This window comes from Anguilla anguilla, chromosome 2 (assembly GCF_013347855.1).
Source record: "Anguilla anguilla isolate fAngAng1 chromosome 2, fAngAng1.pri, whole genome shotgun sequence".
NCBI lineage: Eukaryota > Metazoa > Chordata > Actinopteri > Anguilliformes > Anguillidae > Anguilla > Anguilla anguilla.
Genome location: NC_049202.1, coordinates 59,926,159 through 59,948,493, shown reverse-complemented (window position 1 = coordinate 59,948,493; position 22,335 = coordinate 59,926,159). Strand labels below are relative to the sequence as shown.

Below are 22,335 nucleotides of genomic sequence, written 5' to 3'. Positions count from 1 at the left end.
ACTACCACATTATTGCTTTGTGTTCTGTTGTAGGGAGTAGTTCCATAAATGCAAGTTTGGTGAATACAACACCAGCCCTAATACCTGGTATCAACGTCAGTTCAGAAGCATCAAGCTCAACAAGTTCCAGCGGCAGTATCACAACATCATTTCCCGGATCCAACCTTACCAGTGCTGCCAACAATGTCACATTTCCAGTGACCTCTTTGACCAGTAAGTCTGTATTATGTCTTTAGTAAATTGAATCCCAAGCTGGCCTCTCTGTTCCACCAAAAAAGAAAGAAATAAAGATGTCCAAATTGGAAATATGTTTGTAAAATTGTTTAAAGCTGCGTGAAACAATATTGGAAACATTGGGTAGCATTGCTTTGGTATACAGCTTGTTTAATGTGCGCGAGCTAAAATAGCCAGTATTGTTTCTTGTAACTGGGTATAATTTGGACATCAATACTTTTAAAGGTAGGCCTAGATTTTGCCAGTTTGAATGAATGACTTATAAACAGTGCTTTGTATGTGTGAGTAACTTGTAATTTTTGTATGTTGAAAACTTGTTTTTCATCAGATACACATATATAGCCACAAACACTACATTTTCTGTATTTGAGTAGTTCCGAAAAAGTGGTAGCATGAAGCAATTCCCCCTCTATCACACCAGTTCCATAATAAGAGAATTTCCGTACTTCCGATGCTAAAATGTGCATGTACATTTTTGATGACTTAGGCCATGAAGGGGTCTATATTGTGTATTATAGCATGGCTGGCATGCAGTTTATAATATCAGTGGGCACCTTTAACAAGAAATTGTACCATTGGCAATACGTACGTTATTAAGAAAACACAGGTGATATAGTTGTCTATGGATGATTTCAAAACACACTAACAAAATTTACGGTGTGTCTTTTGAGCCAAAAACTGCACCGTTTCACCCATTTATCACTTATGTAAATGACAACATACAGATGAATATACCCTATGCAAAAGTGATGATACTTAACTAGACTCTTTCTAGGATTTTGTCATCTTATAGAAGTGGAGTGACTGAGAAGTTAGCAAGGTGTAGGCTAACATTAATATTACTAGTTTAGTTTGCGTAACTTGGTAGTCTATGTGAGCGTGTACCATAATGTTGCTATTGTAAAATTCAAGAGAAGTTACGTTAGTATGCTTAAATGAGTAACCAAGCATATAGCTAGCTAATGTTAATTAATAGTTAATATTATAGCTTATCTCCTAACTTTATGTTCTGTATGTCTTATTGCTTAATTATAAAACAGATAGTTCTGGTCCTAGATGCTGATTGGTCAATACAGTGTTCCAGCCATGCTATAATACATAATACAGTAACAGCTATGAGGTGACACAATAATAAGACTATTTTGGTTACACTGACCTATAAAATGCTATTCCAAAAGCAAAATTAGACATGTTATACATTGTTAGAAAGCTTATACTTTCACCTACTGAATAAATGAATTGTTAATCAAGCCAGACTGTACTGAAGATGGTGACACCACCGTAAACAACACGTGTGGTATTACGCACAGCTATTTTTGGAACCTCTGAACCTCTTTAGCAACCGAGTCGGACTCTGCTGCTGCCGCCATAAAAACTGTAAAACTGTAGCGTTGACTGGAGCCGACCAATGACTGGAGCCGAAAACGACTAATGTTATGTAGCAATTACGTAGTGATATTGAAGAAAAACCTTTGTTACAATGAATTGAAGCGTTTTAGAAATCAAAAAGGTAAATTTATGAAAATAAAAAAAAGAAGTGTCGCTTTAAAATATTTAAGTCGATGCATTTTCAGCATCGACGTCATCGATTATGTCGACTAATTGCGGCAGCCCTACAATACAGTAACGGCTATGAAGCGACACACCCGTTCGCGTTATCACAGTGCACCTTTAGGAAGAGACTGGCCAGTGGCATAATGTTATTAGACCAACAACTTTGGATAAGCTACATTTAAGAGAACCCACAATAGAAAAATACGGTGCAAAAAAGCAGGCCAATAATATGAACAGTTTTAACATTGCTTTTAATAAGAAACAAGAAACAGAGTGCTGTACGCCACATTGTGGGATGGCAGGTGTGCTGTCCGGCAAGTTACAGCTTGGCGGGGCATGCCCCATACCTATACAGCACTGCGGCAGTTTTCAGGGTTACCTACAGAAATAACCCCAATGACCACAAACTCGCAACCCTTAAGAAATAGCCAATATTATTTATTCTACCTTGGCCTCATTTTCTACTGATTACCATCAGAAAGTGAATGTTTGCCGTGCAAACCTGCACCTCAATGGCACGTTCAGTGAATTCAATGAATTGTGTGACATTCGTAGGAAAGAAAACACAAAACTCATTGGTCTGTTCATATGATTGTTGTAGCCAGTGACCAGATCAGACTGGTGAATGGAGATGACCCATGCTCTGGCAGAGTGGAGATCTACCATGATGGTCAGTGGGGAACGGTGTGTGATGACATCTGGGACCTAGACAACGCTGAGGTGGTGTGTAGACAGGTGGGCTGTGGCAGAGCTGTGGCTGCTCAAAGCTCTGCCCACTTTGGAGAGGGCAGCGGGCCCATCTGGTTGGATGATGTGAGGTGTTCAGGAAGTGAATCTGCCCTGACACAGTGCCAGCACCCTGGGTTTGGGTCACACAACTGTGGTCACAATGAAGATGCTGGCGTGGTTTGCTCAGGTAGGAAATCTTCAGTTTGTTTTTTAATTGCCTCAAATGGACTGTTACAAAGATGAACATGAGAACATATGCAGTGTTCAGTTTAAGTGCAATTCACATGTCTGTGTTAATGTTCGTAATCATTAATAACTGTGAGCCAGTTTTATAATCAATGTTGAGTGATATCTTTGGCGGGAGGCAGTATTTATAATCCACTTTTGATTTTAGTGCTGGGTAATGTTTGTGACATGCTCTAGAAGTCCACTGAATGTGGGTGGGTATGTGTTACTGTCATTGTGAACAAAATGCAAACAGTGTGAACAATGGACAGTCTTTCGATGTTTCTCTAAGTTTGCACGTTTTAGGACAAAAAATGACAGTGGATTTTGTTCACTGGATCCTTTCTGTCATGAAGACACCGACTTAACCGAAATTCATGTTGTCATTTCAAAAATGCATAGAAGATGCACCCCCCCAAGCTTGTTTTGCCAACCCACATTACAAAATAAGGAACCATTGTTGTTAAAACATTGGCATCATAAAATAGCATATACAGATATAATTGTGAGTTTTAGCACTTTCAAGTGGTATAATGTGTGACCAGATTGATTAATAATTTCACTGTAAAAAAAAAAAAATACTGAATGGGCAGGTAAGCATTAAGAAAAAAGAACTAAGGTTCTAAAATAACTATAACCGATAATGAAAAAGTAGATCTCTCGATTGTGACAGCAAGCATCTCAGGGTTGTGTGGTCTTGCTATTGATGAGTGAAAAGATAGCTATTTCATAAAAACAAGCAATGTTATAGACCAAAAAACTAAAGAAATAGTGGGAAGAGAATGCAAGCTAGCTGGCAAGCTATATCTAAGCAAAAGATGTTAAAAATTTTTTTACGATGTTGCTACGAACTTCAAGACGTCGAGGCCTTGACACTGATTTTTAACTACCACATTATTGCTTTGTGTTCTGTTGTAGGGAGTAGTTCCATAAATGCAAGTTTGGTGAATACAACACCAGCCCTAATACCTGGTATCAACGTCAGTTCAGAAGCATCAAGCTCAACAAGTTCCAGCGGCAGTATCACAACATCATTTCCCGGATCCAACCTTACCAGTGCTGCCAACAATGTCACATTTCCAGTGACCTCTTTGACCAGTAAGTCTGTATTATGTCTTTAGTAAATTGAATCCCAAGCTGGCCTCTCTGTTCCACCAAAAAAGAAAGAAATAAAGATGTCCAAATTGGAAATATGTTTGTAAAATTGTTTAAAGCTGCGTGAAACAATATTGGAAACATTGGGTAGCATTGCTTTGGTATACAGCTTGTTTAATGTGCGCGAGCTAAAATAGCCAGTATTGTTTCTTGTAACTGGGTATAATTTGGACATCAATACTTTTAAAGGTAGGCCTAGATTTTGCCAGTTTGAATGAATGACTTATAAACAGTGCTTTGTATGTGTGAGTAACTTGTAATTTTTGTATGTTGAAAACTTGTTTTTCATCAGATACACATATATAGCCACAAACACTACATTTTCTGTATTTGAGTAGTTCCGAAAAAGTGGTAGCATGAAGCAATTCCCCCTCTATCACACCAGTTCCATAATAAGAGAATTTCCGTACTTCCGATGCTAAAATGTGCATGTACATTTTTGATGACTTAGGCCATGAAGGGGTCTATATTGTGTATTATAGCATGGCTGGCATGCAGTTTATAATATCAGTGGGCACCTTTAACAAGAAATTGTACCATTGGCAATACGTACGTTATTAAGAAAACACAGGTGATATAGTTGTCTATGGATGATTTCAAAACACACTAACAAAATTTACGGTGTGTCTTTTGAGCCAAAAACTGCACCGTTTCACCCATTTATCACTTATGTAAATGACAACATACAGATGAATATACCCTATGCAAAAGTGATGATACTTAACTAGACTCTTTCTAGGATTTTGTCATCTTATAGAAGTGGAGTGACTGAGAAGTTAGCAAGGTGTAGGCTAACATTAATATTACTAGTTTAGTTTGCGTAACTTGGTAGTCTATGTGAGCGTGTACCATAATGTTGCTATTGTAAAATTCAAGAGAAGTTACGTTAGTATGCTTAAATGAGTAACCAAGCATATAGCTAGCTAATGTTAATTAATAGTTAATATTATAGCTTATCTCCTAACTTTATGTTCTGTATGTCTTATTGCTTAATTATAAAACAGATAGTTCTGGTCCTAGATGCTGATTGGTCAATACAGTGTTCCAGCCATGCTATAATACATAATACAGTAACAGCTATGAGGTGACACAATAATAAGACTATTTTGGTTACACTGACCTATAAAATGCTATTCCAAAAGCAAAATTAGACATGTTATACATTGTTAGAAAGCTTATACTTTCACCTACTGAATAAATGAATTGTTAATCAAGCCAGACTGTACTGAAGATGGTGACACCACCGTAAACAACACGTGTGGTATTACGCACAGCTATTTTTGGAACCTCTGAACCTCTTTAGCAACCGAGTCGGACTCTGCTGCTGCCGCCATAAAAACTGTAAAACTGTAGCGTTGACTGGAGCCGACCAATGACTGGAGCCGAAAACGACTAATGTTATGTAGCAATTACGTAGTGATATTGAAGAAAAACCTTTGTTACAATGAATTGAAGCGTTTTAGAAATCAAAAAGGTAAATTTATGAAAATTAAAAAAAGAAGTGTCGCTTTAAAATATTTAAGTCGATGCATTTTCAGCATCGACGTCATCGATTATGTCGACTAATTGCGGCAGCCCTACAATACAGTAACGGCTATGAAGCGACACACCCGTTCGCGTTATCACAGTGCACCTTTAGGAAGAGACTGGCCAGTGGCATAATGTTATTAGACCAACAACTTTGGATAAGCTACATTTAAGAGAACCCACAATAGAAAAATACGGTGCAAAAAAGCAGGCCAATAATATGAACAGTTTTAACATTGCTTTTAATAAGAAACAAGAAACAGAGTGCTGTACGCCACATTGTGGGATGGCAGGTGTGCTGTCCGGCAAGTTACAGCTTGGCGGGGCATGCCCCATACCTATACAGCACTGCGGCAGTTTTCAGGGTTACCTACAGAAATAACCCCAATGACCACAAACTCGCAACCCTTAAGAAATAGCCAATATTATTTATTCTACCTTGGCCTCATTTTCTACTGATTACCATCAGAAAGTGAATGTTTGCCGTGCAAACCTGCACCTCAATGGCACGTTCAGTGAATTCAATGAATTGTGTGACATTCGTAGGAAAGAAAACACAAAACTCATTGGTCTGTTCATATGATTGTTGTAGCCAGTGACCAGATCAGACTGGTGAATGGAGATGACCCATGCTCTGGCAGAGTGGAGATCTACCATGATGGTCAGTGGGGAACGGTGTGTGATGACATCTGGGACCTAGACAACGCTGAGGTGGTGTGTAGACAGGTGGGCTGTGGCAGAGCTGTGGCTGCTCAAAGCTCTGCCCACTTTGGAGAGGGCAGCGGGCCCATCTGGTTGGATGATGTGAGGTGTTCAGGAAGTGAATCTGCCCTGACACAGTGCCAGCACCCTGGGTTTGGGTCACACAACTGTGGTCACAATGAAGATGCTGGCGTGGTTTGCTCAGGTAGGAAATCTTCAGTTTGTTTTTTAATTGCCTCAAATGGACTGTTACAAAGATGAACATGAGAACATATGCAGTGTTCAGTTTAAGTGCAATTCACATGTCTGTGTTAATGTTCGTAATCATTAATAACTGTGAGCCAGTTTTATAATCAATGTTGAGTGATATCTTTGGCGGGAGGCAGTATTTATAATCCACTTTTGATTTTAGTGCTGGGTAATGTTTGTGACATGCTCTAGAAGTCCACTGAATGTGGGTGGGTATGTGTTACTGTCATTGTGAACAAAATGCAAACAGTGTGAACAATGGACAGTCTTTCGATGTTTCTCTAAGTTTGCACGTTTTAGGACAAAAAATGACAGTGGATTTTGTTCACTGGATCCTTTCTGTCATGAAGACACCGACTTAACCGAAATTCATGTTGTCATTTCAAAAATGCATAGAAGATGCACCCCCCCAAGCTTGTTTTGCCAACCCACATTACAAAATAAGGAACCATTGTTGTTAAAACATTGGCATCATAAAATAGCATATACAGATATAATTGTGAGTTTTAGCACTTTCAAGTGGTATAATGTGTGACCAGATTGATTAATAATTTCACTGTAAAAAAAAAAAAATACTGAATGGGCAGGTAAGCATTAAGAAAAAAGAACTAAGGTTCTAAAATAACTATAACCGATAATGAAAAAGTAGATCTCTCGATTGTGACAGCAAGCATCTCAGGGTTGTGTGGTCTTGCTATTGATGAGTGAAAAGATAGCTATTTCATAAAAACAAGCAATGTTATAGACCAAAAAACTAAAGAAATAGTGGGAAGAGAATGCAAGCTAGCTGGCAAGCTATATCTAAGCAAAAGATGTTAAAAAAATTTTTACGATGTTGCTACGAACTTCAAGACGTCGAGGCCTTGACACTGATTTTTAACTACCACATTATTGCTTTGTGTTCTGTTGTAGGGAGTAGTTCCATAAATGCAAGTTTGGTGAATACAACACCAGCCCTAATACCTGGTATCAACGTCAGTTCAGAAGCATCAAGCTCAACAAGTTCCAGCGGCAGTATCACAACATCATTTCCCGGATCCAACCTTACCAGTGCTGCCAACAATGTCACATTTCCAGTGACCTCTTTGACCAGTAAGTCTGTATTATGTCTTTAGTAAATTGAATCCCAAGCTGGCCTCTCTGTTCCACCAAAAAAGAAAGAAATAAAGATGTCCAAATTGGAAATATGTTTGTAAAATTGTTTAAAGCTGCGTGAAACAATATTGGAAACATTGGGTAGCATTGCTTTGGTATACAGCTTGTTTAATGTGCGCGAGCTAAAATAGCCAGTATTGTTTCTTGTAACTGGGTATAATTTGGACATCAATACTTTTAAAGGTAGGCCTAGATTTTGCCAGTTTGAATGAATGACTTATAAACAGTGCTTTGTATGTGTGAGTAACTTGTAATTTTTGTATGTTGAAAACTTGTTTTTCATCAGATACACATATATAGCCACAAACACTACATTTTCTGTATTTGAGTAGTTCCGAAAAAGTGGTAGCATGAAGCAATTCCCCCTCTATCACACCAGTTCCATAATAAGAGAATTTCCGTACTTCCGATGCTAAAATGTGCATGTACATTTTTGATGACTTAGGCCATGAAGGGGTCTATATTGTGTATTATAGCATGGCTGGCATGCAGTTTATAATATCAGTGGGCACCTTTAACAAGAAATTGTACCATTGGCAATACGTACGTTATTAAGAAAACACAGGTGATATAGTTGTCTATGGATGATTTCAAAACACACTAACAAAATTTACGGTGTGTCTTTTGAGCCAAAAACTGCACCGTTTCACCCATTTATCACTTATGTAAATGACAACATACAGATGAATATACCCTATGCAAAAGTGATGATACTTAACTAGACTCTTTCTAGGATTTTGTCATCTTATAGAAGTGGAGTGACTGAGAAGTTAGCAAGGTGTAGGCTAACATTAATATTACTAGTTTAGTTTGCGTAACTTGGTAGTCTATGTGAGCGTGTACCATAATGTTGCTATTGTAAAATTCAAGAGAAGTTACGTTAGTATGCTTAAATGAGTAACCAAGCATATAGCTAGCTAATGTTAATTAATAGTTAATATTATAGCTTATCTCCTAACTTTATGTTCTGTATGTCTTATTGCTTAATTATAAAACAGATAGTTCTGGTCCTAGATGCTGATTGGTCAATACAGTGTTCCAGCCATGCTATAATACATAATACAGTAACAGCTATGAGGTGACACAATAATAAGACTATTTTGGTTACACTGACCTATAAAATGCTATTCCAAAAGCAAAATTAGACATGTTATACATTGTTAGAAAGCTTATACTTTCACCTACTGAATAAATGAATTGTTAATCAAGCCAGACTGTACTGAAGATGGTGACACCACCGTAAACAACACGTGTGGTATTACGCACAGCTATTTTTGGAACCTCTGAACCTCTTTAGCAACCGAGTCGGACTCTGCTGCTGCCGCCATAAAAACTGTAAAACTGTAGCGTTGACTGGAGCCGACCAATGACTGGAGCCGAAAACGACTAATGTTATGTAGCAATTACGTAGTGATATTGAAGAAAAACCTTTGTTACAATGAATTGAAGCGTTTTAGAAATCAAAAAGGTAAATTTATGAAAATAAAAAAAAGAAGTGTCGCTTTAAAATATTTAAGTCGATGCATTTTCAGCATCGACGTCATCGATTATGTCGACTAATTGCGGCAGCCCTACAATACAGTAACGGCTATGAAGCGACACACCCGTTCGCGTTATCACAGTGCACCTTTAGGAAGAGACTGGCCAGTGGCATAATGTTATTAGACCAACAACTTTGGATAAGCTACATTTAAGAGAACCCACAATAGAAAAATACGGTGCAAAAAAGCAGGCCAATAATATGAACAGTTTTAACATTGCTTTTAATAAGAAACAAGAAACAGAGTGCTGTACGCCACATTGTGGGATGGCAGGTGTGCTGTCCGGCAAGTTACAGCTTGGCGGGGCATGCCCCATACCTATACAGCACTGCGGCAGTTTTCAGGGTTACCTACAGAAATAACCCCAATGACCACAAACTCGCAACCCTTAAGAAATAGCCAATATTATTTATTCTACCTTGGCCTCATTTTCTACTGATTACCATCAGAAAGTGAATGTTTGCCGTGCAAACCTGCACCTCAATGGCACGTTCAGTGAATTCAATGAATTGTGTGACATTCGTAGGAAAGAAAACACAAAACTCATTGGTCTGTTCATATGATTGTTGTAGCCAGTGACCAGATCAGACTGGTGAATGGAGATGACCCATGCTCTGGCAGAGTGGAGATCTACCATGATGGTCAGTGGGGAACGGTGTGTGATGACATCTGGACCTAGACAACGCTGAGGTGGTGTGTAGACAGGTGGGCTGTGGCAGAGCTGGGCTGCTCAAAGCCTTGGAAGTGAATCTGCCCTGACACAGTGCCAGCACCCTGGGTTTGGGTCACACAACTGTGGTTCACAATGAAGATGCTGGCGTGGTTTGCTCAGTAGGAAATCTTCAGTTTGTTTTTTAATTGCCCTCAATTTTTTTAGGTATGGCCAATTAGTATATATTCCAAATATGTATTTTATACGTTTAACATTTAAATTGAACAATTTTATTGATGTTTAAAAGCTACATTTACATTTACATTCATGTTTAACATTTGCATTTACATTTACAGTCAATCTTTATTTTTATGTATAATTATCCTTTTTTAATCATACATTAATGAAAAATGTTACTCTTGAAAAAGCGATTACAATGTTTTGCGCCAATTTCTCTCTAAATGTTTAAAAGAAACATTTCAAAATTGTAGTACTTTTTTTCAGTTTGCCTTGGAAAATGGCACGTTCAGTGAATTCAGTGAATTGTGTGACATTCGTAGGAAAGAAAACACAAAACTCACTGGTCTGTTCATATGATTGTTGTAGCCAGTGACCAGATCAGACTGGTGAATGGAGATGACCCATGCTCTGGCAGAGTGGAGATCTACCATGATGGCCAGTGGGGAACAGTGTGTGATGAATTCTGGGACATGAACAACGCTGAGGTGGTGTGTAGACAGGTGGGCTGTGGCAGAGCTGTGGCTGCTCAAAGCAGTGCCCAATTTGGCCAGGGCAGTGGGCCCATCTGGTTGGATGATGTGAGATGCTCTGGAAACGAATCTGCCCTGACACAGTGCCAGCACCCTGGGTTTGGGTCACACAACTGTAGTCAGCATGAAGATGCTCATGTGGTTTGCTCAGGTAGGAAATCTTCTATGCTTTCATAATGGCCTTAAATTGACTGTTACAAAGATGTACAAGAGAAAATATCTATTCCTTTTTGGAAAGAAAATTTCAAAGAACAGTACTCATTTTCAGTTGATGTAACAGCACAGAATTCTTGGCAGAATTTTTAATTGTTTGCATACCTGATACTGAGTGTCTGTCAAACCAAGATTTACATGTAGATGTATGAAACAGAGCACATGACTGTATTATCAAATGATTTATCCATCAGGTCCATCTTGTTTTATGATAAACCTGAATCTTTACTCATTTTAAATGTAGCTTGAACTCACCTTCTCTGGGCAAGATGATTAGAGCTGATATTTTTAAGCCTGTTATTACATCTCTCCCCTTTTCAGATAAATAATAAATTACAGGGAAAAAAAACCTTTACTTGAGAAAAATATAAGAAGCACGTTCAGTGAATTCAATGAATTGTGTGACATTCGTAGGAAAAACACAAAACTCATTGGTCTGTTCATATGATTGTTGTAGCCAGTGACCAGATCAGACTGGTGAATGGAGATGACCATGCTCTGGCAGAGTGGAGATCTACCATGATGGTCAGTGGGGAACGGTGTGTGATGACATCTGGGACCTAGACAACGCTGAGGTGGTGTGTAGACAGTGGGCTGTGGCAGAGCTGTGGCTGCTCAAAGCTCTGCCCACTTTGGAGAGGGCAGCGGGCCCATCTGGTTGGATGATGTGAGGTGTTCAGGAAGTGAATCTGCCCTGACACAGTGCCAGCACCCTGGGTTTGGGTCACACAACTGTGGTCACAATGAAGATGCTGGCGTGGTTTGCTCAGGTAGGAAATCTTCAGTTTGTTTTTTAATTGCCTCAAATGGACTGTTACAAAGATGAACATGAGAACATATGCAGTGTTCAGTTTAAGTGCAATTCACATGTCTGTGTTAATGTTCGTAATCATTAATAACTGTGAGCCAGTTTTATAATCAATGTTGAGTGATATCTTTGGCGGGAGGCAGTATTTATAATCCACTTTTGATTTTAGTGCTGGGTAATGTTTGTGACATGCTCTAGAAGTCCACTGAATGTGGGTGGGTATGTGTTACTGTCATTGTGAACAAAATGCAAACAGTGTGAACAATGGACAGTCTTTCGATGTTTCTCTAAGTTTGCACGTTTTAGGACAAAAAATGACAGTGGATTTTGTTCACTGGATCCTTTCTGTCATGAAGACACCGACTTAACCGAAATTCATGTTGTCATTTCAAAAATGCATAGAAGATGCACCCCCCCAAGCTTGTTTTGCCAACCCACATTACAAAATAAGGAACCATTGTTGTTAAAACATTGGCATCATAAAATAGCATATACAGATATAATTGTGAGTTTTAGCACTTTCAAGTGGTATAATGTGTGACCAGATTGATTAATAATTTCACTGTAAAAAAAAAAAAATACTGAATGGGCAGGTAAGCATTAAGAAAAAAGAACTAAGGTTCTAAAATAACTATAACCGATAATGAAAAAGTAGATCTCTCGATTGTGACAGCAAGCATCTCAGGGTTGTGTGGTCTTGCTATTGATGAGTGAAAAGATAGCTATTTCATAAAAACAAGCAATGTTATAGACCAAAAAACTAAAGAAATAGTGGGAAGAGAATGCAAGCTAGCTGGCAAGCTATATCTAAGCAAAAGATGTTAAAAAATTTTTTACGATGTTGCTACGAACTTCAAGACGTCGAGGCCTTGACACTGATTTTTAACTACCACATTATTGCTTTGTGTTCTGTTGTAGGGAGTAGTTCCATAAATGCAAGTTTGGTGAATACAACACCAGCCCTAATACCTGGTATCAACGTCAGTTCAGAAGCATCAAGCTCAACAAGTTCCAGCGGCAGTATCACAACATCATTTCCCGGATCCAACCTTACCAGTGCTGCCAACAATGTCACATTTCCAGTGACCTCTTTGACCAGTAAGTCTGTATTATGTCTTTAGTAAATTGAATCCCAAGCTGGCCTCTCTGTTCCACCAAAAAAGAAAGAAATAAAGATGTCCAAATTGGAAATATGTTTGTAAAATTGTTTAAAGCTGCGTGAAACAATATTGGAAACATTGGGTAGCATTGCTTTGGTATACAGCTTGTTTAATGTGCGCGAGCTAAAATAGCCAGTATTGTTTCTTGTAACTGGGTATAATTTGGACATCAATACTTTTAAAGGTAGGCCTAGATTTTGCCAGTTTGAATGAATGACTTATAAACAGTGCTTTGTATGTGTGAGTAACTTGTAATTTTTGTATGTTGAAAACTTGTTTTTCATCAGATACACATATATAGCCACAAACACTACATTTTCTGTATTTGAGTAGTTCCGAAAAAGTGGTAGCATGAAGCAATTCCCCCTCTATCACACCAGTTCCATAATAAGAGAATTTCCGTACTTCCGATGCTAAAATGTGCATGTACATTTTTGATGACTTAGGCCATGAAGGGGTCTATATTGTGTATTATAGCATGGCTGGCATGCAGTTTATAATATCAGTGGGCACCTTTAACAAGAAATTGTACCATTGGCAATACGTACGTTATTAAGAAAACACAGGTGATATAGTTGTCTATGGATGATTTCAAAACACACTAACAAAATTTACGGTGTGTCTTTTGAGCCAAAAACTGCACCGTTTCACCCATTTATCACTTATGTAAATGACAACATACAGATGAATATACCCTATGCAAAAGTGATGATACTTAACTAGACTCTTTCTAGGATTTTGTCATCTTATAGAAGTGGAGTGACTGAGAAGTTAGCAAGGTGTAGGCTAACATTAATATTACTAGTTTAGTTTGCGTAACTTGGTAGTCTATGTGAGCGTGTACCATAATGTTGCTATTGTAAAATTCAAGAGAAGTTACGTTAGTATGCTTAAATGAGTAACCAAGCATATAGCTAGCTAATGTTAATTAATAGTTAATATTATAGCTTATCTCCTAACTTTATGTTCTGTATGTCTTATTGCTTAATTATAAAACAGATAGTTCTGGTCCTAGATGCTGATTGGTCAATACAGTGTTCCAGCCATGCTATAATACATAATACAGTAACAGCTATGAGGTGACACAATAATAAGACTATTTTGGTTACACTGACCTATAAAATGCTATTCCAAAAGCAAAATTAGACATGTTATACATTGTTAGAAAGCTTATACTTTCACCTACTGAATAAATGAATTGTTAATCAAGCCAGACTGTACTGAAGATGGTGACACCACCGTAAACAACACGTGTGGTATTACGCACAGCTATTTTTGGAACCTCTGAACCTCTTTAGCAACCGAGTCGGACTCTGCTGCTGCCGCCATAAAAACTGTAAAACTGTAGCGTTGACTGGAGCCGACCAATGACTGGAGCCGAAAACGACTAATGTTATGTAGCAATTACGTAGTGATATTGAAGAAAAACCTTTGTTACAATGAATTGAAGCGTTTTAGAAATCAAAAAGGTAAATTTATGAAAATAAAAAAAAGAAGTGTCGCTTTAAAATATTTAAGTCGATGCATTTTCAGCATCGACGTCATCGATTATGTCGACTAATTGCGGCAGCCCTACAATACAGTAACGGCTATGAAGCGACACACCCGTTCGCGTTATCACAGTGCACCTTTAGGAAGAGACTGGCCAGTGGCATAATGTTATTAGACCAACAACTTTGGATAAGCTACATTTAAGAGAACCCACAATAGAAAAATACGGTGCAAAAAAGCAGGCCAATAATATGAACAGTTTTAACATTGCTTTTAATAAGAAACAAGAAACAGAGTGCTGTACGCCACATTGTGGGATGGCAGGTGTGCTGTCCGGCAAGTTACAGCTTGGCGGGGCATGCCCCATACCTATACAGCACTGCGGCAGTTTTCAGGGTTACCTACAGAAATAACCCCAATGACCACAAACTCGCAACCCTTAAGAAATAGCCAATATTATTTATTCTACCTTGGCCTCATTTTCTACTGATTACCATCAGAAAGTGAATGTTTGCCGTGCAAACCTGCACCTCAATGGCACGTTCAGTGAATTCAATGAATTGTGTGACATTCGTAGGAAAGAAAACACAAAACTCATTGGTCTGTTCATATGATTGTTGTAGCCAGTGACCAGATCAGACTGGTGAATGGAGATGACCCATGCTCTGGCAGAGTGGAGATCTACCATGATGGTCAGTGGGGAACGGTGTGTGATGACATCTGGGACCTAGACAACGCTGAGGTGGTGTGTAGACAGGTGGGCTGTGGCAGAGCTGTGGCTGCTCAAAGCTCTGCCCACTTTGGAGAGGGCAGCGGGCCCATCTGGTTGGATGATGTGAGGTGTTCAGGAAGTGAATCTGCCCTGACACAGTGCCAGCACCCTTGGGTTTGGGTCACACAACTGTGGTCACAATGAAGATGCTGGCGTGGTTTGCTCAGGTAGGAAATCTTCAGTTTGTTTTTTAATTGCCTCAAATGGACTGTTACAAAGATGAACATGAGAACATATGCAGTGTTCAGTTTAAGTGCAATTCACATGTCTGTGTTAATGTTCGTAATCATTAATAACTGTGAGCCAGTTTTATAATCAATGTTGAGTGATATCTTTGGCGGGAGGCAGTATTTATAATCCACTTTTGATTTTAGTGCTGGGTAATGTTTGTGACATGCTCTAGAAGTCCACTGAATGTGGGTGGGTATGTGTTACTGTCATTGTGAACAAAATGCAAACAGTGTGAACAATGGACAGTCTTTCGATGTTTCTCTAAGTTTGCACGTTTTAGGACAAAAAATGACAGTGGATTTTGTTCACTGGATCCTTTCTGTCATGAAGACACCGACTTAACCGAAATTCATGTTGTCATTTCAAAAATGCATAGAAGATGCACCCCCCCAAGCTTGTTTTGCCAACCCACATTACAAAATAAGGAACCATTGTTGTTAAAACATTGGCATCATAAAATAGCATATACAGATATAATTGTGAGTTTTAGCACTTTCAAGTGGTATAATGTGTGACCAGATTGATTAATAATTTCACTGTAAAAAAAAAAAAATACTGAATGGGCAGGTAAGCATTAAGAAAAAAGAACTAAGGTTCTAAAATAACTATAACCGATAATGAAAAAGTAGATCTCTCGATTGTGACAGCAAGCATCTCAGGGTTGTGTGGTCTTGCTATTGATGAGTGAAAAGATAGCTATTTCATAAAAACAAGCAATGTTATAGACCAAAAAACTAAAGAAATAGTGGGAAGAGAATGCAAGCTAGCTGGCAAGCTATATCTAAGCAAAAGATGTTAAAAAATTTTTTACGATGTTGCTACGAACTTCAAGACGTCGAGGCCTTGACACTGATTTTTAACTACCACATTATTGCTTTGTGTTCTGTTGTAGGGAGTAGTTCCATAAATGCAAGTTTGGTGAATACAACACCAGCCCTAATACCTGGTATCAACGTCAGTTCAGAAGCATCAAGCTCAACAAGTTCCAGCGGCAGTATCACAACATCATTTCCCGGATCCAACCTTACCAGTGCTGCCAACAATGTCACATTTCCAGTGACCTCTTTGACCAGTAAGTCTGTATTATGTCTTTAGTAAATTGAATCCCAAGCTGGCCTCTCTGTTCCACCAAAAAAGAAAGAAATAAAGATGTCCAAATTGGAAATATGTTTGTAAAATTGTTTAAAGCTGCGTGAAACAATATTGGAAACATTGGGTAGCATTGCTTTGGTATACAGCTTGTTTAATGTGCGCGAGCTAAAATAGCCAGTATTGTTTCTTGTAACTGGGTATAATTTGGACATCAATACTTTTAAAGGTAGGCCTAGATTTTGCCAGTTTGAATGAATGACTTATAAACAGTGCTTTGTATGTGTGAGTAACTTGTAATTTTTGTATGTTGAAAACTTGTTTTTCATCAGATACACATATATAGCCACAAACACTACATTTTCTGTATTTGAGTAGTTCCGAAAAAGTGGTAGCATGAAGCAATTCCCCCTCTATCACACCAGTTCCATAATAAGAGAATTTCCGTACTTCCGATGCTAAAATGTGCATGTACATTTTTGATGACTTAGGCCATGAAGGGGTCTATATTGTGTATTATAGCATGGCTGGCATGCAGTTTATAATATCAGTGGGCACCTTTAACAAGAAATTGTACCATTGGCAATACGTACGTTATTAAGAAAACACAGGTGATATAGTTGTCTATGGATGATTTCAAAACACACTAACAAAATTTACGGTGTGTCTTTTGAGCCAAAAACTGCACCGTTTCACCCATTTATCACTTATGTAAATGACAACATACAGATGAATATACCCTATGCAAAAGTGATGATACTTAACTAGACTCTTTCTAGGATTTTGTCATCTTATAGAAGTGGAGTGACTGAGAAGTTAGCAAGGTGTAGGCTAACATTAATATTACTAGTTTAGTTTGCGTAACTTGGTAGTCTATGTGAGCGTGTACCATAATGTTGCTATTGTAAAATTCAAGAGAAGTTACGTTAGTATGCTTAAATGAGTAACCAAGCATATAGCTAGCTAATGTTAATTAATAGTTAATATTATAGCTTATCTCCTAACTTTATGTTCTGTATGTCTTATTGCTTAATTATAAAACAGATAGTTCTGGTCCTAGATGCTGATTGGTCAATACAGTGTTCCAGCCATGCTATAATACATAATACAGTAACAGCTATGAGGTGACACAATAATAAGACTATTTTGGTTACACTGACCTATAAAATGCTATTCCAAAAGCAAAATTAGACATGTTATACATTGTTAGAAAGCTTATACTTTCACCTACTGAATAAATGAATTGTTAATCAAGCCAGACTGTACTGAAGATGGTGACACCACCGTAAACAACACGTGTGGTATTACGCACAGCTATTTTTGGAACCTCTGAACCTCTTTAGCAACCGAGTCGGACTCTGCTGCTGCCGCCATAAAAACTGTAAAACTGTAGCGTTGACTGGAGCCGACCAATGACTGGAGCCGAAAACGACTAATGTTATGTAGCAATTACGTAGTGATATTGAAGAAAAACCTTTGTTACAATGAATTGAAGCGTTTTAGAAATCAAAAAGGTAAATTTATGAAAATAAAAAAAAGAAGTGTCGCTTTAAAATATTTAAGTCGATGCATTTTCAGCATCGACGTCATCGATTATGTCGACTAATTGCGGCAGCCCTACAATACAGTAACGGCTATGAAGCGACACACCCGTTCGCGTTATCACAGTGCACCTTTAGGAAGAGACTGGCCAGTGGCATAATGTTATTAGACCAACAACTTTGGATAAGCTACATTTAAGAGAACCCACAATAGAAAAATACGGTGCAAAAAAGCAGGCCAATAATATGAACAGTTTTAACATTGCTTTTAATAAGAAACAAGAAACAGAGTGCTGTACGCCACATTGTGGGATGGCAGGTGTGCTGTCCGGCAAGTTACAGCTTGGCGGGGCATGCCCCATACCTATACAGCACTGCGGCAGTTTTCAGGGTTACCTACAGAAATAACCCCAATGACCACAAACTCGCAACCCTTAAGAAATAGCCAATATTATTTATTCTACCTTGGCCTCATTTTCTACTGATTACCATCAGAAAGTGAATGTTTGCCGTGCAAACCTGCACCTCAATGGCACGTTCAGTGAATTCAATGAATTGTGTGACATTCGTAGGAAAGAAAACACAAAACTCATTGGTCTGTTCATATGATTGTTGTAGCCAGTGACCAGATCAGACTGGTGAATGGAGATGACCCATGCTCTGGCAGAGTGGAGATCTACCATGATGGTCAGTGGGGAACGGTGTGTGATGACATCTGGGACCTAGACAACGCTGAGGTGGTGTGTAGACAGGTGGGCTGTGGCAGAGCTGTGGCTGCTCAAAGCTCTGCCCACTTTGGAGAGGGCAGCGGGCCCATCTGGTTGGATGATGTGAGGTGTTCAGGAAGTGAATCTGCCCTGACACAGTGCCAGCACCCTGGGTTTGGGTCACACAACTGTGGTCACAATGAAGATGCTGGCGTGGTTTGCTCAGGTAGGAAATCTTCAGTTTGTTTTTTAATTGCCTCAAATGGACTGTTACAAAGATGAACATGAGAACATATGCAGTGTTCAGTTTAAGTGCAATTCACATGTCTGTGTTAATGTTCGTAATCATTAATAACTGTGAGCCAGTTTTATAATCAATGTTGAGTGATATCTTTGGCGGGAGGCAGTATTTATAATCCACTTTTGATTTTAGTGCTGGGTAATGTTTGTGACATGCTCTAGAAGTCCACTGAATGTGGGTGGGTATGTGTTACTGTCATTGTGAACAAAATGCAAACAGTGTGAACAATGGACAGTCTTTCGATGTTTCTCTAAGTTTGCACGTTTTAGGACAAAAAATGACAGTGGATTTTGTTCACTGGATCCTTTCTGTCATGAAGACACCGACTTAACCGAAATTCATGTTGTCATTTCAAAAATGCATAGAAGATGCACCCCCCCAAGCTTGTTTTGCCAACCCACATTACAAAATAAGGAACCATTGTTGTTAAAACATTGGCATCATAAAATAGCATATACAGATATAATTGTGAGTTTTAGCACTTTCAAGTGGTATAATGTGTGACCAGATTGATTAATAATTTCACTGTAAAAAAAAAAAATACTGAATGGGCAGGTAAGCATTAAGAAAAAAGAACTAAGGTTCTAAAATAACTATAACCGATAATGAAAAAGTAGATCTCTCGATTGTGACAGCAAGCATCTCAGGGTTGTGTGGTCTTGCTATTGATGAGTGAAAAGATAGCTATTTCATAAAAACAAGCAATGTTATAGACCAAAAAACTAAAGAAATAGTGGGAAGAGAATGCAAGCTAGCTGGCAAGCTATATCTAAGCAAAAGATGTTAAAAAATTTTTTACGATGTTGCTACGAACTTCAAGACGTCGAGGCCTTGACACTGATTTTTAACTACCACATTATTGCTTTGTGTTCTGTTGTAGGGAGTAGTTCCATAAATGCAAGTTTGGTGAATACAACACCAGCCCTAATACCTGGTATCAACGTCAGTTCAGAAGCATCAAGCTCAACAAGTTCCAGCGGCAGTATCACAACATCATTTCCCGGATCCAACCTTACCAGTGCTGCCAACAATGTCACATTTCCAGTGACCTCTTTGACCAGTAAGTCTGTATTATGTCTTTAGTAAATTGAATCCCAAGATGGCCTCTCTGTTCCACCAAAAAAGAAAGAAATAAAGATGTCCAAATTGGAAATATGTTTGTAAAATTGTTTAAAGCTGCGTGAAACAATATTGGAAACATTGGGTAGCATTGCTTTGGTATACAGCTTGTTTAATGTGCGCGAGCTAAAATAGCCAGTATTGTTTCTTGTAACTGGGTATAATTTGGACATCAATACTTTTAAAGGTAGGCCTAGATTTTGCCAGTTTGAATGAATGACTTATAAACAGTGCTTTGTATGTGTGAGTAACTTGTAATTTTTGTATGTTGAAAACTTGTTTTTCATCAGATACACATATATAGCCACAAACACTACATTTTCTGTATTTGAGTAGTTCCGAAAAAGTGGTAGCATGAAGCAATTCCCCCTCTATCACACCAGTTCCATAATAAGAGAATTTCCGTACTTCCGATGCTAAAATGTGCATGTACATTTTTGATGACTTAGGCCATGAAGGGGTCTATATTGTGTATTATAGCATGGCTGGCATGCAGTTTATAATATCAGTGGGCACCTTTAACAAGAAATTGTACCATTGGCAATACGTACGTTATTAAGAAAACACAGGTGATATAGTTGTCTATGGATGATTTCAAAACACACTAACAAAATTTACGGTGTGTCTTTTGAGCCAAAAACTGCACCGTTTCACCCATTTATCACTTATGTAAATGACAACATACAGATGAATATACCCTATGCAAAAGTGATGATACTTAACTAGACTCTTTCTAGGATTTTGTCATCTTATAGAAGTGGAGTGACTGAGAAGTTAGCAAGGTGTAGGCTAACATTAATATTACTAGTTTAGTTTGCGTAACTTGGTAGTCTATGTGAGCGTGTACCATAATGTTGCTATTGTAAAATTCAAGAGAAGTTACGTTAGTATGCTTAAATGAGTAACCAAGCATATAGCTAGCTAATGTTAATTAATAGTTAATATTATAGCTTATCTCCTAACTTTATGTTCTGTATGTCTTATTGCTTAATTATAAAACAGATAGTTCTGGTCCTAGATGCTGATTGGTCAATACAGTGTTCCAGCCATGCTATAATACATAATACAGTAACAGCTATGAGGTGACACAATAATAAGACTATTTTGGTTACACTGACCTATAAAATGCTATTCCAAAAGCAAAATTAGACATGTTATACATTGTTAGAAAGCTTATACTTTCACCTACTGAATAAATGAATTGTTAATCAAGCCAGACTGTACTGAAGATGGTGACACCACCGTAAACAACACGTGTGGTATTACGCACAGCTATTTTTGGAACCTCTGAACCTCTTTAGCAACCGAGTCGGACTCTGCTGCTGCCGCCATAAAAACTGTAAAACTGTAGCGTTGACTGGAGCCGACCAATGACTGGAGCCGAAAACGACTAATGTTATGTAGCAATTACGTAGTGATATTGAAGAAAAACCTTTGTTACAATGAATTGAAGCGTTTTAGAAATCAAAAAGGTAAATTTATGAAAATAAAAAAAAGAAGTGTCGCTTTAAAATATTTAAGTCGATGCATTTTCAGCATCGACGTCATCGATTATGTCGACTAATTGCGGCAGCCCTACAATACAGTAACGGCTATGAAGCGACACACCCGTTCGCGTTATCACAGTGCACCTTTAGGAAGAGACTGGCCAGTGGCATAATGTTATTAGACCAACAACTTTGGATAAGCTACATTTAAGAGAACCCACAATAGAAAAATACGGTGCAAAAAAGCAGGCCAATAATATGAACAGTTTTAACATTGCTTTTAATAAGAAACAAGAAACAGAGTGCTGTACGCCACATTGTGGGATGGCAGGTGTGCTGTCCGGCAAGTTACAGCTTGGCGGGGCATGCCCCATACCTATACAGCACTGCGGCAGTTTTCAGGGTTACCTACAGAAATAACCCCAATGACCACAAACTCGCAACCCTTAAGAAATAGCCAATATTATTTATTCTACCTTGGCCTCATTTTCTACTGATTACCATCAGAAAGTGAATGATTGCCGTGCAAACCTGCACCTCAATGGCACGTTCAGTGAATTCAATGAATTGTGTGACATTCGTAGGAAAGAAAACACAAAACTCATTGGTCTGTTCATATGATTGTTGTAGCCAGTGACCAGATCAGACTGGTGAATGGAGATGACCCATGCTCTGGCAGAGTGGAGATCTACCATGATGGTCAGTGGGGAACGGTGTGTGATGACATCTGGGACCTAGACAACGCTGAGGTGGTGTGTAGACAGGTGGGCTGTGGCAGAGCTGTGGCTGCTCAAAGCTCTGCCCACTTTGGAGAGGGCAGCGGGCCCATCTGGTTGGATGATGTGAGGTGTTCAGGAAGTGAATCTGCCCTGACACAGTGCCAGCACCCTTGGGTTTGGGTCACACAACTGTGGTCACAATGA

At 38.6% G+C, this 22,335-nt stretch overlaps 1 protein-coding gene across 1 annotated transcript in view; it reads left to right on the top strand.

The window, feature by feature from the left end:
* LOC118220379 (deleted in malignant brain tumors 1 protein-like) overlaps nucleotides 1-22,335 on the top strand; it is a 34,483-nt gene extending 12,148 nt beyond the window's left edge. The window contains exons 8-19 of the mRNA XM_035404245.1: nucleotides 34-213; nucleotides 2,390-2,704; nucleotides 3,661-3,840; nucleotides 6,017-6,331; nucleotides 7,288-7,467; nucleotides 12,433-12,612; nucleotides 14,789-14,990; nucleotides 15,037-15,104; nucleotides 16,061-16,240; nucleotides 18,417-18,731; nucleotides 19,687-19,866; nucleotides 22,043-22,335. Of these exons, the coding sequence (XP_035260136.1) occupies nucleotides 34-213; nucleotides 2,390-2,704; nucleotides 3,661-3,840; nucleotides 6,017-6,331; nucleotides 7,288-7,467; nucleotides 12,433-12,612; nucleotides 14,789-14,990; nucleotides 15,037-15,104; nucleotides 16,061-16,240; nucleotides 18,417-18,731; nucleotides 19,687-19,866; nucleotides 22,043-22,335 (2,588 nt within the window). The remainder of the gene's footprint in view (nucleotides 1-33; nucleotides 214-2,389; nucleotides 2,705-3,660; nucleotides 3,841-6,016; nucleotides 6,332-7,287; nucleotides 7,468-12,432; nucleotides 12,613-14,788; nucleotides 14,991-15,036; nucleotides 15,105-16,060; nucleotides 16,241-18,416; nucleotides 18,732-19,686; nucleotides 19,867-22,042) is intronic.